Source organism: Aegilops tauschii, chromosome 5 (genome assembly GCF_002575655.3).
Source record: "Aegilops tauschii subsp. strangulata cultivar AL8/78 chromosome 5, Aet v6.0, whole genome shotgun sequence".
Lineage (NCBI taxonomy): Eukaryota > Viridiplantae > Streptophyta > Magnoliopsida > Poales > Poaceae > Aegilops > Aegilops tauschii.
In genome coordinates, this window is record NC_053039.3 from 581,081,191 (window position 1) to 581,095,961 (window position 14,771).

The 14,771-nt window shown below is 47.1% G+C and overlaps 1 protein-coding gene across 1 annotated transcript; it reads left to right on the plus strand.

The window, feature by feature from the left end:
• Window positions 1-6,552: 6,552 nt before the first annotated feature.
• LOC109766317 (disease resistance protein RGA5) lies at window positions 6,553-10,357 on the plus strand. The gene is made up of 2 exons (XM_020325082.4): window positions 6,553-7,651; window positions 8,017-10,357. Exons 1-2 carry the CDS (start codon window positions 6,822-6,824, stop codon window positions 10,034-10,036), a joined length of 2,850 nt encoding a protein of 949 aa, XP_020180671.1. The 5' UTR covers window positions 6,553-6,821; the 3' UTR covers window positions 10,037-10,357.
• The last annotated feature ends 4,414 nt before the right edge of the window (window positions 10,358-14,771 follow it).

The following is a 14,771-nucleotide window of genomic DNA, read 5'->3' on the forward strand; positions in this document are numbered from 1 at the left end:
CGGGAGATCGACGCGAGCTCGGCTGTCTTCCGGAGTAGACGGCCGGGAGGGAGGTAGCCTAGCCGGCGCCGTACGCGAGGAGCGCGTGCATCAGCGACGAGGCAACCATGCCGATCCTTTTCTCGCAAGGTGAGGACCGGAACTGATCTCTCCCTCTCGTCCAATATCTTTCCTCGCTCTGCATCCCACTCCATGGCCGTGACCGGAGCTGGGCCCGGACGGCCAGAGTCGAGGTGGGCCGTCGGCTCCATCTCATCTCATTGAAGACGATGATGCCGTCCCGGGGCTGCCGCCTACACATGACCCCGGCGCACTCTCCACCGGGCGACGACGAGCCGGGACCGCCATTTCTGCGCAGCCTCCGGCGGGCCCGCCGCTCGCGATGACGACGCCACCCCGGGGCTGTCGCTTGTGCACGTCCCCCGGCGCACTCTCCACCGGTGATGACGAGCCAGGACCGCCGTGTGTGAGCGGCCTCCAGCGCGACTCCCGCCCACGGCAATGACGTGCCGGGGCTGGGCGCCCCCGGCGCACTCTCTACCGACGACGATGAGCCGGGACCGCCTTGTGTGCGCGGCCTCCAGCGTGCCAGCCGCTCACGGCGATGACGTGCTGGGGATAGGCGCCCTCGGTGAACTCTCCACCGGCGACGATGAGCCGGACCACCGTGTGTGCGCGGCCTCCGGCGTGCCTGCCGCTCGTGATGACGAAGTACAAGGGCCGTCGACCATGCACGGTCGTTGGCGCACCCTCCGCTGTCCAGCCTGCCGGCAACACCATCGTGTCTGGACTCGTCGACACGCATCGTTCGACTCGGCGCCATCTAGGGCGCCACCCCTTCTACCTACACCCTCGGCGGCGCCTGGGCGAGGCTCCGCCGCATCGCGAGGTCTCCTTCGCCGTTGTCTTGCCGGTCCATGGAGGCGCCATGGGCTGGCCGGGACTCGGCGACATGGTCCGTTCGACGCGTCGGCGGCGGAGCGGCGCTCGACAAGTCACCTCTCCTCGTCGTAACCATGGCGGCAGAGCGGCGCTCGATGAGTCACCTCTCCTCGTCATAACCATGGAGGCGGCGCGGCGCTTGACGAGTCACGATGACTCGTCGTAGCTATGGCGGCGGAGACAACATTCTGCTACGGTCGGGACACGCTTAGGCGTATCTCGCAGCCTCCCCCTTCGTCGGCACGAACACGTGTCACACGTGGCGAGCGGTGCAAGGTGGCGACTTCCTCCGCCACTGGCGGCGGTGTATGCGGTCATCGACAGATGTGTGCACACCATGTGTCGCACGTCCATCCATTCCTTCTTCTCTATTCGACATCTAATCTCGCGGGGCATACCCCTCGCACATCCGGCGAATCTACAAAGTCATCGATGACGTCCAAGCCAAGCCCAACCATGCATGCTACTCCAACAACCACATCGACGCTGCTCAAGGCCGATGAGGCAAGATGGCGTAGGCGGGCGTGGCCGGAACAAAGGCCACGTTTTCGACGGCGCGTGTACCACTCTATACACGGACACTGCCGCCGCCACACACAAACCACCATCATGCATGAGGACCGCGAAGCGAAGACCGAAGACGACGACTACGCAGCTTAATCGGAGGTATCCCGTGGTACTATCCGCGGGAGTAATTAACCGGAGGCTTTCCGAGGCCCCCGGAAACTAGGAGACCCGATCGCTTGATCACTTTGGCCGCGCCGGCAGGCCCCACTTTCTTTTTCTTTTCTTCTTCTTGTATTTGTGTACATTGTACACTGGCACGCCCGCAACAGTTTGTACCCCGGGTCAAGGGAGACGCTTATACGAAACCCCCTATTCTTTTTGTATGAGCGAGTTCTTTCCTTTTTGTGTCAAACACCGACCCACAACGCCTGATCCGGCCGGATTCAGCAAGAGACCGGTTGCGCGGCACCTCCCAAGACAGGAGCACCGCAGTCGCCCCGCGGCACGCCAACCAAGGACGACGCAGGCGCGCCGCCACCAGCAGGACACCCCGCCGCCCCGCGAGGCCGCCGCCGCACTGCTGGATCCTGCGGACGCCCAGCGCCGCCATTCGAAGGAGCCGCCCCGCGCAGGCGCCCTACAAGCGGAGGGGGAAGAAGGGCCCCGCCGCCGCCGCGCCTTGCCCGACGGAGCTCGCCGGCGGCGGCGGGGGGCGGGGTCGAAGGACGTGGCGGCTAGGGTCCCTCCCCCCCGCGCGCGCGGGAGGGGAGGTAAAGGTTAGCACAACTTCCAAAAAAAAAAATTGTCCTCCGAATTTTCTTGTTGCTATCCACTGAAACCACTGAATCGGTGAGCGCACATTGCATGGAGTCGACAGTGCTCCCCCAACGGCGCCATAAAAGTTGATCAATCGAAGCAAGTCTAGCTAGCTACTAGAGGTTCACGTACGGAAATTCGCGGCTAGACGTGCGTTACTGTTTAAAATCCATCAAGCTGGCTTACACAGCTCGTGACGATCTGATCATGCGACACGCGAACTGCGTTAATCGAAAAAAACCAACGTGAGACACACGAAATGCATTATTGTTGGATGCATTAATTGAAAAATCAACATGAGAAGCGCGAACTACATTATTGTTGGATGCATTAACCGAAAAATCGACATGAGACACGCGAACTGCATTATTGTTGGATGCATTAATCGAGGCAGAGGTTGGTGTTATCCTCTTTTAAAATCAACAAAACAAATTAAACCATAAAACCACAGGTCTTGTTTTTTTTTGAAAGATCCAGCTTCATGCTGGCTTTTCATTGATTTAGAAGAAGGGAGCGGAAAACATGGTTGATCAAGTGATCGGTGTCCCCGCAAAAAAAAAAAGATCAAGTGATCGGTGAATGAAAGAAACAAAGATACAAGCCGAGGTCATCGTGGCCTATCCTCTCATGACATTTCCCCCAAAGGGGCGCTCAAAGGGTTTTGCTCCTGCAAGGCGCCAGAGCTCGATGGTGGCCTGAATTTTTGCAGTGACTTCAGTTGGGTTTGCTTCCTTGCCGCGGAAAGTGCAGCTGTTTCTTTCCTGCCAGATCTCCCAACATACCAGGATGATCGTTGATCGGACCGCTTGCCTTTCACTCCCCGGCTGTGCTTTCTGGGCAATCTGCTTGATTCTCGCTTGATGCGAGGGGGCCGTGCTCCATCCAGCAGGGTTGAGAGCCTGACAGCCGCGCCAGCGTGCTACCGCGGCCCATATCTTCAGAGCATACTAATAACTAAGGTTAGAATATCAATTAACCTCTTGAGTGCGGTGCCGGTGGAAGCAAAACAAACTAACCAGACCCATTGCAGTGGCATCGATTGAATTATCGACTCGTTTCGGTTGGATCATCAATTGGACTAGTGGTATGTTTATCTTATTCTTGTGTTTATAATTGCACGTGAGTGAGTGCTACCAACCTTGCATGGATGCATGTTTGGACTCTTGACCTGGTCAATCAGCAGTTCAGCACATGCATGCATTTCATCCTTTCTATGCCACGTCAGCATCCACGCAAGAACGCTTCATTCCACTTCAGCCGTCAACCAAAAAAATCATTGTAGTACCTTTTTTTTTGTCTCCCTTCTGGTAGAGAGATTCAAACTTGGCGCCTGTGTCATATACGTGAGGCAGGAGCCTTCCCGAGTATTAGGTGAACCATTCATTTTTTTTCTTTCAAAAATGATTATAACTATTATAAAAGTTCACAAAAACATCTCAAACATAATAAAAATAATATTGAGATTCCGAGACTGTCAAATGACCACTACTGCCAATAAAATGAGCAGTGTCGCCGCTCTCTTACTGGAGCTAGTTTGACCTTATCGGCGACAGCTGGAAAGTCTTCATGCACGTGCCCCTAAGGACGAGAGCATTGGAGACGCAGTTGTTGATGTATAACCCTTCAATAAATCTGAAACATCTGACACAAAATCTCGCCACATGACGACAAATCCTAACCTCGCCATCCCAAGGATACGACAGAAATCTATGCCGAAGCCGTGTCGACTACGTCCAGACGGACGAACACGAGAAGGATGGGAGCCTGGATGACAAACTCAAAGAAAAAGGGATGGCATCCGCCCAAGTGCCGCGTCCACGAGGACTAAAATTTGAACAACTAACCAGAGCCGGTGGTGCCATGGCGCGGAGTCCGCGGAGCCGGTGGAGGAGGCAGGCGAGTGCAGTGGGAATTCTTCCGCTGCTGCTCGGTGGTGGTTTTGCTGTGTGGTCATGGCACGGCGAGCCAGGACGTTGACGACGCCGGTGGTTAGCCGGGGCGACGTAGATGTACAAGACGGAGAAGAAGGGGCCGTGCTACTGGGATCAGAGATGGACTTGGAGTGGAATTTATACCGGTGGCGCCAAGTTCGTTGAGCAGAGATGAGAATGATGCAGGGGAGGGTAGAGTTGGAATTATTGAAAAAATGCTCTGCTTCCCTGTCACTTCCTTTGTTTAACTGCTGGGGCACATTTGTTTTGAAGAGTAAAATTTAAAATGTATATTAAAGTAATTCAAAAATATTTGAATTATGTTTGCAGTGGACATGTTAGAGTATTCTACATACCTGCATTTTTCATGCAGAAATGACATTCGTGGTGCTATGGACTGAAAAACAAAGTCGGTGCTCTACTCAAAATGCAATTTTTTTAACATTAATTTTATTTTATTTTTTCCCACAAAAAATATTTTTTATCTAATCAAAAGCAGTCATTGCTTCAGAAAAAAAATGAACGTAAATAGAACACTTAAAGCAATAGTGCTGCAGGTGAAAAAAGAAAATCAGTTTTTTTTAGTGTTTTCAAATTTACCGTTTATCCCATACATTCGAGATGGGAAGCAATAGAGCGTATTAGGATATGTGAACGATCATGGGGAATTCATACCAACTAGAAGGTGATGCGCGCCTTGCTGCGCCGTTTTTCATTATTATTGTAAAACCAATTCTATATTTTTCTTTTGTTATGTGTCGTTAATAGGCAGAAACATGTATGTAGAACTCTAGACACTTTTCCTTTTCTTTATGGTCAAGTTCAAGGCAAAGTTGCCAGGACCGAATGGTGCCTAGCACACATGACACATACTCCCTCCATCCTGTACTATAAGGGCTAGTGTCAATGGGCGCCTCAAACCCTGCCCCGGTAAAAAAAAAGCGACCCTGACGGGCGGTATGGACCGATGGAGCTTGAGATGAAATGATTCAAAAAAGAGCTGAGTAGCCATTAATGCTCATTTTGTGTGGGATACAATCTATGACAATGAATCATCTCTACAAATATAAGCAAAGAAGATTCATTATCGCAATCATATCTTCCATAAAGTGTGCAATGATGACTCAAGCTTGCATCATTTATACGGCACAACTATTTAAGCAGGCCGCATCCCACCTCGCGCACGCGAGGTGGGACTAAACTTACTACTACAAGCTTGTTGTTGGCAGGTTGGCGGCGAAGGAATCATCTTGTGCCAAGTTCTTTTTTTTTGGGAACTTGGCAAAGTAGTGACAATTGGAGTCTTTACCTAGTTTCGCCTGCATGAAACTCATCATATATGTGTGTGTGTGTTTTGTTAAAATCAAAAATCTATGGCCAAAACATGTAGGGGCTGTTTGGTTTGAGACTAAGTTTGCCTAAGGTTGCCACACTTAAAGTTAGGCAAGCTTGACCAACTTGGGTGGGTATTTGGTTCAAGCCACAACTTAGGCAAGCCACACTAGAGTCCCACATCACACACACTCAAATAGTGTGGCAAGATTCCTTTAGGCTTGCCAACTTGTGACTCTCATTTTGAAAAACCAACCTTAGGCAAGTGTGGCAACATTGTATGGAAAAGTGTGGCATTGTTAGCCCTAGAACCAAACAGCCTCGTAGCCCTCGACTCTGGTCAATTCGGATTGGGGTAAGTGAAGTTCAATGGATTCAGGTGATGCATGGTGGCTTCGGCTGCTTCTCTCCTACTCTTCCACCCTCTTTTGACCATCTTTAAGTACCTACTCGTCCTTAGCTATAAGAATTGCCTCTATGAAGTTCACCGGCTACAGCGAACTTTTGTCATTCTCATCATCCACGTACTAGCCGAATATGTCCTCTTTCGTCGGGTTTTGTATGTATGAAGCCGATATCCTAGCCGCGAGCTAAGTGTTGATATGCGCGCTGCATGCAATTGAGGTCCCAGTGGGTGCCGCAAACCCTACTGAAACCATCGGGCCGACGGCACGGAAAAACATAGAGCAACGACAAAACTGAAGAAAAACAAAAATATTAAACGATTTATTTCTAATTAAAAATCGCTTTCATTGGGCTATCAACATACATGAATGAGACAAACTTGACACTCGATGAACAATCATCGATTGATGAAATACAATGTAGTGTCAAGTTTGTCTCATTCACATAGGGAGAATTGATTAACCTAATGCAACAAGAGATAAGCTTACTGCCGTCAACCAACGCGGTTATTTAAGCTGGTGGGCGCATGTCCAACACAAGCCAAACTTGGCAAAGGTGGGACCGCCGAAAATGTTTCTGAGCAAAATTAAGCTGCGGGGTTGACTGACTTGGAAAGACCAAACCCGGGTCAACAAGCTTCACCACTCCCCTCCTCTGCTCCCCCGCCGCCGCCACCTTGCTGTCCTTCTCGCTCTCCCACTTCCGCCTCCACCGCCGTCTCCTCCCAAACGCGCAGCATCACTGGACCACGAAATCTTGCGAATCCAGCCGCCCACCACATCCATTGCTCGATCCTCTTCCTCGATCCGCTTTTGCTCCACTCCCAATCCCAGCACCACAAACACTCAGCAGATGCAGTGGTGAGCTAGGGGGGCAGCGTCGCCATCCATGGCGGTGGTGAGCGCCGCGCACGGCGCCTTTGGGCCCCTGCTCGGGAAGCTCACGGCCTTGCTCGCCGACGAGTGCGGCCGGCTGAAAGGGGTCCGCCGCGAGATCCGCTCCCTCAGATCCGAGCTCGCCAGCATGCACGCCGCGCTCAAGGAGTACACCAAGCTGGACGACCCGAGCGACCAGGTCAAGGCCTGGATCTCGCTGGTCAGGGAGCTGGCCTACGACACCGAGGACGTCTTCGACAAGTTCATCCACCACCTCGGCGACAGCCCAGACCACGGCGGCTTCAAGGAGTTGTTCCGCAAGGCCGCTCGCCGTCTCAAGACGCTTGGAGCTAGGCACGGAATCGCCGGCGAGATCCATGACCTCAAGGACCGCATCAGGCAAGTGAAAGAGCTCAAGGATTGTTACAAGCTGCCGAATAATGCTCCTTCCAGCACCGCTGGCCCTGCAGCCGTGGATCCGCGCCTGCACGCACTTTTTGCTGATGAGGCACACCTTGTGGGCATCGACGGTCCAAGAGACCATCTTGCCAAGTGGATGTTGGAAGAAGCAAACACATCGCCCAAACATTGCAAGGTCTTGTCTATTGTTGGGTTTGGTGGTTTGGGCAAAACAACGCTGGCAAATGAGGTTTGCCGCGAGATTCAAGGGGAGTTTGATTGTAAGGCTTTCGTGTCGGTCTCGCAAAAACCAGATATAAAGAAAATTATCAAGGATGTGATCTCTCAAGTGTCATGCCAAGGTGGATCCACAAAAGACGATACCACTGATTGGGATGAAATGAAGTCTATTTCAGAGCTAAGAGTACTACTGCAAAATAAAAGGTAACGTCGATCTTTATTATTTCTTTTAACAGATGTGCCATCCATGCATGGTTCTTGATATTTCATCCACTTATCTATCATCCGGTAAATGTACAATATTATTTCCAGCTTGTGATCTGGCAACGAGAATTGAGTTGCAGCAGGTTAAAAATGCATGAAGTTGGCATGCTACATATGTAAAATAAATCTCAATGAAGTTGGCATGCTACATATGTAAAATAAATTGTATATGAAAACATAAGCAATAAGCGTCATATATACACTTGTTAACTAGTCCAGTTAAATGCATGAAGCTGTTTCAGCTTTCTAGCTGAATCCCTTATCATAATTGGTTGATGAATTGACATCATCTACTGATTTTGTAGGTATCTCATCATCATTGATGATGTATGGTCTACACAAGCATGGCACGCTATCAAGTGTGCTTTTCCAGAGAATGATTGTTCTAGCAGAATTATAGCTACTACACGCATCATTGACGTAGCAAAGTCATGTTGTCTGAGTGCTGACGACCGTGTGTATGAATTGGAAGCCCTAAGTGATCCCCACTCTAGAAGATTGTTTTTCAAAAGATTATTTCGCTCTGAGGAAGATTGCCCTGAAATGTTGAAGGAAGTTTCTAATAAAATTTTAAAGAAATGTGGAGGCCTACCATTGGCAATTATCAGCATATCTGGTTTGCTAGCAAACCGACCAGCCATCAAGGAAGAATGGGAGAAGGTTAAGAGGTCAATTGGTACTGCACTGGAGAAAACTAACAGTCTAGAGGGCATGAGTAGCATACTATCTCTTAGCTATAATGATCTTGCACCTCATCTCAAGACTTGCTTGTTGTACCTAAGTTTGTTTCCCGAAGACCATTTGATTTACAGAGATATGCTAGTGAGGCGATGGATAGCAGAAGGCTTCATCTCTGAAGAGCGTGGACAGAGCAAGCAAGAGGTCGCGGAGAATTACTTCTACGAGCTGATCAACAAAAGTATGGTCCAACCGGTGGGCATTGGGTATGATGGAAAGGTCGGTGCCTGCCGAGTCCATGACATGATGTTAGAAATTATTATTTCAAAATCAGCTGAAGATAATTTTACCACTGTGGTAGGTGGAGGTCAAACGAGTTTGCTAAATCATCAAGATTCAATTCGGCGGCTATCAATCCAGCACATTGACAAGAAACTTGCATCTGAACTGGCAAATGTAGATCTCAGCCATGTTCGAACTTTGATAGTAATGCCATCATGTTGCATCACACACTTGCCCAGTCTTGATCGGTTTGAAGCTTTACGTGTTCTGGATTTTGAAGGTTGTGTGGATTTAAAGGACTGTGACATGAAAGGCATGGACAAATTATTCCAGCTAAAGTACCTCAGCTTTAGGGGCACAGGTATATCAAAGCTACCAGCAGGGATCGTGATGCTAGGTAATCTAGAGACCCTAGAGTTTATGAATACAGATGTGGAAGAGTTGCCTGCTGGAATTACTAGGCTGACTGAACTACAACACCTAAACGGATATCTGAACAAGCATCTACCAAACGGGATTGGGGGCATGAGGAACTTACAGCTGATGCCCAAATTTATTATTACCTCGCAAGAAACAGATGTGTTGGAGGATCTCGGGAACCTGACAAGTTTGGAGGAACTCAATGTGAATCTTGGTAGGAATGTATCTTGCGAGGACAAGAGATGTGAGAAAGAGGCGTTCCTCTCCTCACTCTGCAAGCTTGGCAACTGCAAACTCCGTTCTTTGCTTATAAATGCGTACGGTGGTTCCCTCGACTTCTCAGATTCCTGGTCCCCTCTGCCATCTTCTCTTCAAAGCTTTTGGGCGGCCAACCGCGATTCGTTTACAAACGTTCCGAAGTGGATTACACCAGAACTCATTAACCTTGCCGATCTCTTGATCTCCTTAACTGAACTGACGGAAGATGGGCTGCTTACCCTTGGGCAGCTCCCATCCTTACTCCGCCTGCGACTATGGCCATCAAAGAAGTTTGTTGGTACAGTCCAAGCCACTTCTTTCCCAAATCTGAAGGTGCTTTCCTTCAGAGCTGAACAAGTATATGTTTCGTTCGTGAAAGGGTCTGCGCCCAAGCTTGAGGAAATTAGCAGAATGCCATTCAGTGTGTCGGCTGCAAAAGCTAATAAATTCTATTTAGGCATCCATCATCTCTCATGTCTCAAACGAGCTCACATACTACTTGATGACGAAGACGCAACACCTTCAGAATGCAAGGCTGCAGCTGCTGCCATCAGGAAAGAAGCGGATATCAATGCCAACCATCCTGCAGTTACTTTTCCGGGGGAACCAAAGGAAGAGGACAATGAAGAGACGGTTGCCGGTGAAGAGGAGAAGAGCAACGAAGATGGTGACGCCGATGAGGATTAAAGTGCTCAGAACCCTGTCGGAACTCTGAATACCTAGGCTGCTGTTGTTAATTCACTTATATTCTGTTCCCAGTAGCTACCTGCATTTGTTGGGACCTAAGCTCCATTTGCATTCATGGACATTTTTTTGCTGAACACTTGATTTGTCTTTCCCTTTGTTCCAAAATAAGTTTTGTTGAATTACTGTGCTCTGAACAGAGCAGATCCACCATGGAACTCATTCATATATCTGCTACTATGTGTTATTATTCGTCAGTTTTTGTTCTGACGAAAGCACGCTGTGATACTCTTGACGTTTTGAGGTGAAGTATCATGGAACGAATTTTTTGATGTGTTCCAAGTTGAATGACCACATCCCCATGTGTATGTAGTAAGCTTTATATAGTGTATATGATGTTGATATGAAAGATGGTGCAAATACAAATGTCCCAAATGATATACTCCCTCAGCTGTATTTGTGTTGAAACAGTTGTCCTATGTGCTCCTGTGCTCTGCTCTTAGCAAGTCCTCTTGTCACACACATAGGCCGAGCAAGGTGTTGTGCCGATCCACTTATGCCGAGAAGAGGACGCTTTTAGGTGTTTCATTCAGGCTACTCTGTTTCCTCTGCTCTGCTGTGGCATGGGCATGGCGCTGTATCTTGCGCACGTCTAGGCGTGTCCATTCTTGCAGAAGATAACAGTAATTCTTAGTCTTCTCCTTTCTAGACTGGTGGTGCCTACTATTGCATTGATTTTTGCATGGAAAAATAACATTGGAGCTGTGAGATATGAGGTTGGACGAGGAATCAAGCTCGACTTTCTCGGACACTTTATCCAGTATATGTACGTAACACAAGGCATGTCGTTGCATCTTTGTATGCTCACAACTTTTCATACCGTCGCTTCCTAGTTACTACTACATGCTTTCCTTGGAAGACATGATGATCACTGGTGTTGTTCCATAAGCTGTATTTGGAGCTACAGTAAAATATAATCTACTCCCTCCGTAAATTAATATAAGAGCGTTTAGATTATTATTTTAGTGATCTAAACGCTCTTATATTAGTTTACAGAGGGAGTACTAGTTATAGTGAGAATGCTACTCTCGCGGTCGTGCATCGTCATCCTTGGAATCAACTTGTACTACTCTCGGACTCCATGTGGATCTTGGTGATAAAGTAACTTGCGAGTTCAAGAGTTGTGAAAAAGAGGCGTCCCTCTCCTCGCTGTGCAAGCTTGGCACCTGCAAGCTCCGTTCTTTGCATATAGAAGTTGATGATTCAGTTTTTATCTCTGTCCCTTGCTTTGATAACTAAGATCCCCCCTGTCGGAACTTGGAATCTGAAAACGTACACTGCTGTATTCCACTTATACATTCGGTACGACCTAAGCTCTATTGAATTCGGGAAAAAAATATTGTTTTGTTGGCACCAGAAAAAGTATACATCAACTTGGTATGAAATCTATATCTCCTTCTTCCCGTCCACTACTGATCGCTCATTACAAAGACGGCCGAAAATGGGAGAGTACCCTGCATTCCTTGATGTGCCAGCTAATCGTCTCATAAATCTCTTAAGGCAATATTCACATTAGTCCCTGTTCAGTCACGAACCGGGACTAATGTGAGCATTGGTCCCGGTTCGTGCGGCTAAGGCATTAGTCCCGGTTCACCTGGGCCCTTTAGTCCCGGTTGGTGCCACGAACTGGGACTAAAGGGTGCGATGCCCATTAGTACCGGTTGGTGGCACCAACCGGGACTAAAGGTTAGTCCTTTAGTCCCGGTTGGTGCCACCAACCGGTACTAATGGGCTTTGAGGCATTAGTACCGGTTCATGGCACGAACCGGTACTAAAGGGCGCATCAAACTCTACCCCCCCCCCCCCCCCCCCCCCCCCCCGCCGTGGACCGCCTTTTCAGTTTTAGAAAAAACAAAAGAAAATGATGGAAATGTCAAAAAAATAAAATAAAATAAGTTTCCCATGTGATATGTGGTCTAGTTGTTGGAAAAATTAACAAATATGAATTTCGACTTTATTTGCAAAATCTCTCTGGAATTTCTTAAAATGGGCATAACTTTTGCATACGAACTCGGATGAAAAAGTTTTTATATGAAAAATCATCTACTCGAAAAGTTACATCCGAATTTATCCACGAGGTCTGTTTTGAAGACTCTCATGGGATGGCTACCACACCTAACAGGAACACTAAGCTTGTCTATGATCTGACATAGCGGGGATCTGATCAATGTATCCAATGGTATTGGTGTTCAGATTTCTCTGAAACTTTGAAAAACCAGGACAAGATGTTTGATGCCTTTGGAGATATTGATAGATATTCTTGAGTCCCAACCAATTGTGTTTGGTGGATCCAATGGCATTATGGAACACCGAGTCCCAATATCTCATTTCCATCATCTTTTGGTATAAATAGATCTTTCTCTACGTCTAGAGAATGAACCACCATGAGAGTTATGGACGTATAAGACTTGTCCACAATGAATTTCTCCAATATATTTTGGATATAGACAACATAGTGTACCAAAATGTATGAGTGAAGGTGCTCAAGTTGTAGTAACGAGCGGTATCTTGGTTTTACCCAAATCCTTCATTTAAACTCCGTCATTTAGATGATTACATGTATCGTCATTGCTGGAGTAATCACTGTGTATGACAGACAAACATGGATAACCATCATTGTAGGAGTAATCCTTGTGTAAAGGAACTCACTAAGTCGGTTGTACCAAATGTACCGACAACAATAAGTCATATGGTGACTTACTGATTTTTACACAATGTATGTTGCATTTTGTATTTCGATTCAGAATTGAGATTCCATTGGAAATCAATCATATATGTCTGAATCTAGTGAGCCACATGGATATGCAATCACTACATCTATCAACTGCAGAGATAGATGATTTGGTACTGCCAATGATATAAGTTATCGGAAAGAGATTCCACTCTGGAGAATAGTTGGGTATCTGCGTGAACCCTTGTGCTACAATACTTGCTCTTTGTTTCACCACCTCGTTGTTCTCAATTCTGTTTCCAGAAGAAAACTGGTGTAGGTATTGCTTATGAATACCTTCCCATTATTGAGCAAGATCTTTTCTACCTAGATTATACCCTTTCCTTGAGTTCAGTCCGAGTATTGTTCACACTTTGCCATGGCCATGGTCTTTGGATCTGAATCATTTGAAAGGTTTTTGCAATCTAGTTGAGAAATGTATGTCGACAATTTGTAGACTTCCGGTTATATGATTCTCCAGAATCTATATATCAATATATAGTTGATGGAAATATCGTTACCCATGGTGACTGCTCGCGATTTCCCAATGCGATTGAGTCGGGTATTCCGATGTCCCAGTCATTGTGTGCACTATGACCTGGGTTGGTGGAGGTTTCCCGTCCACTGGGTGTATACTACCCATTAGGTGTCTGTCAACGTGAAGTTGACTTGCATTTACTGATTCACAGGCCTTGATATCCTTGCTTGCGAGAAGCTGAATCCTGATGTACTGTTGCCGTACTTCTCCCCCTGTTGCTTTGAACGGGGAGTTGAGTGGTTTTAGTTGGTACCTCCACTCTTTCCGGCATATTTTCAGGATTGTAGGATTGTATGACACCTTTATAGTCAGTAAATGAATCTGGCAGGTTATTTGCAATGTGTTGCAAATCTTCTGAACGCATGGTTCAGATCTTTGAGTACGTGGATTTGAGGCAGAAATGTGTTGAACATTCCACTAATTTCCCCCTAATGCCTGGAAATGTTCCTCATTGAATCAGCATACTGGCCTTGAATAACTCCCCATGCAAGGGGCTTGAGGTATTGACGGAAATACAATTATTCCTGACATAGATCCCAACTATATGTTGAGGGGCCAATGATGTAGGCCGGGTGGTGATATCGGTATGCATCCGGATTACCGCAGATAGGAATATTTGGTAGATATCCACATATCAAAGATAGAGGGGAATAATATTATGCAGTTCTGTCATGAGCGTGTAAAACTGCATGACTCCAACGTAAAGTTGGTAAGTTGCAATTCCAAAGTAAAGATAATGCAATGAGCTTAACTCTTTGTATATGATTCTACCAAACCATTTTTAGTCTAGACATTAGGACAAATTGCTAAACTTCAATCCAAGGCCATAGAGAAGGCACTCAAGGAGAATTCTGCAATGCTATCCATTCGATTTGCTTGAAATCAATGTCAGGATAATGAGCCAACGGTTTCGTGTGAATAAAGCACACACTTAAGACCATCATGTAGAAATGTCTTTTAGAACCATGGAATACCTTAATAGTCTAGTCAATGGATGAGAAGAGCCACTTACCTTAACTTGATGCATTCAAGGAGTGTGAGTGGTTCAGCGTAGATTTTAAGGTGTGCGATCCTTAAAATTAGTTTCCCTGTGTCACTTGTAGTGCACATAAAATCCAAATGTTATTAGAATTTAGCATCATGATAATCATAAACTATTGAAATTGCTGATAGTTTCGGTTTCAACCCAATGTCTCGATGACCAAGGCGAGTATGCCAAGTTTGTCATGTACAAGACACTTTGGAAAACTATCTCGTACGCAACATGTGCTACGGGTTGTGTCGTATGTGTAGTACAATCCAGATGATACACAGAGAATGTGCTTGCCATATCCGTTGCATATGGTAAAGAGAAGTTATTTTTCTTTGTTGTCATCCTAAGTTTCGCTATGTAAACTATTTTGACGGATACCTCCATAGTTTAGTAGGGT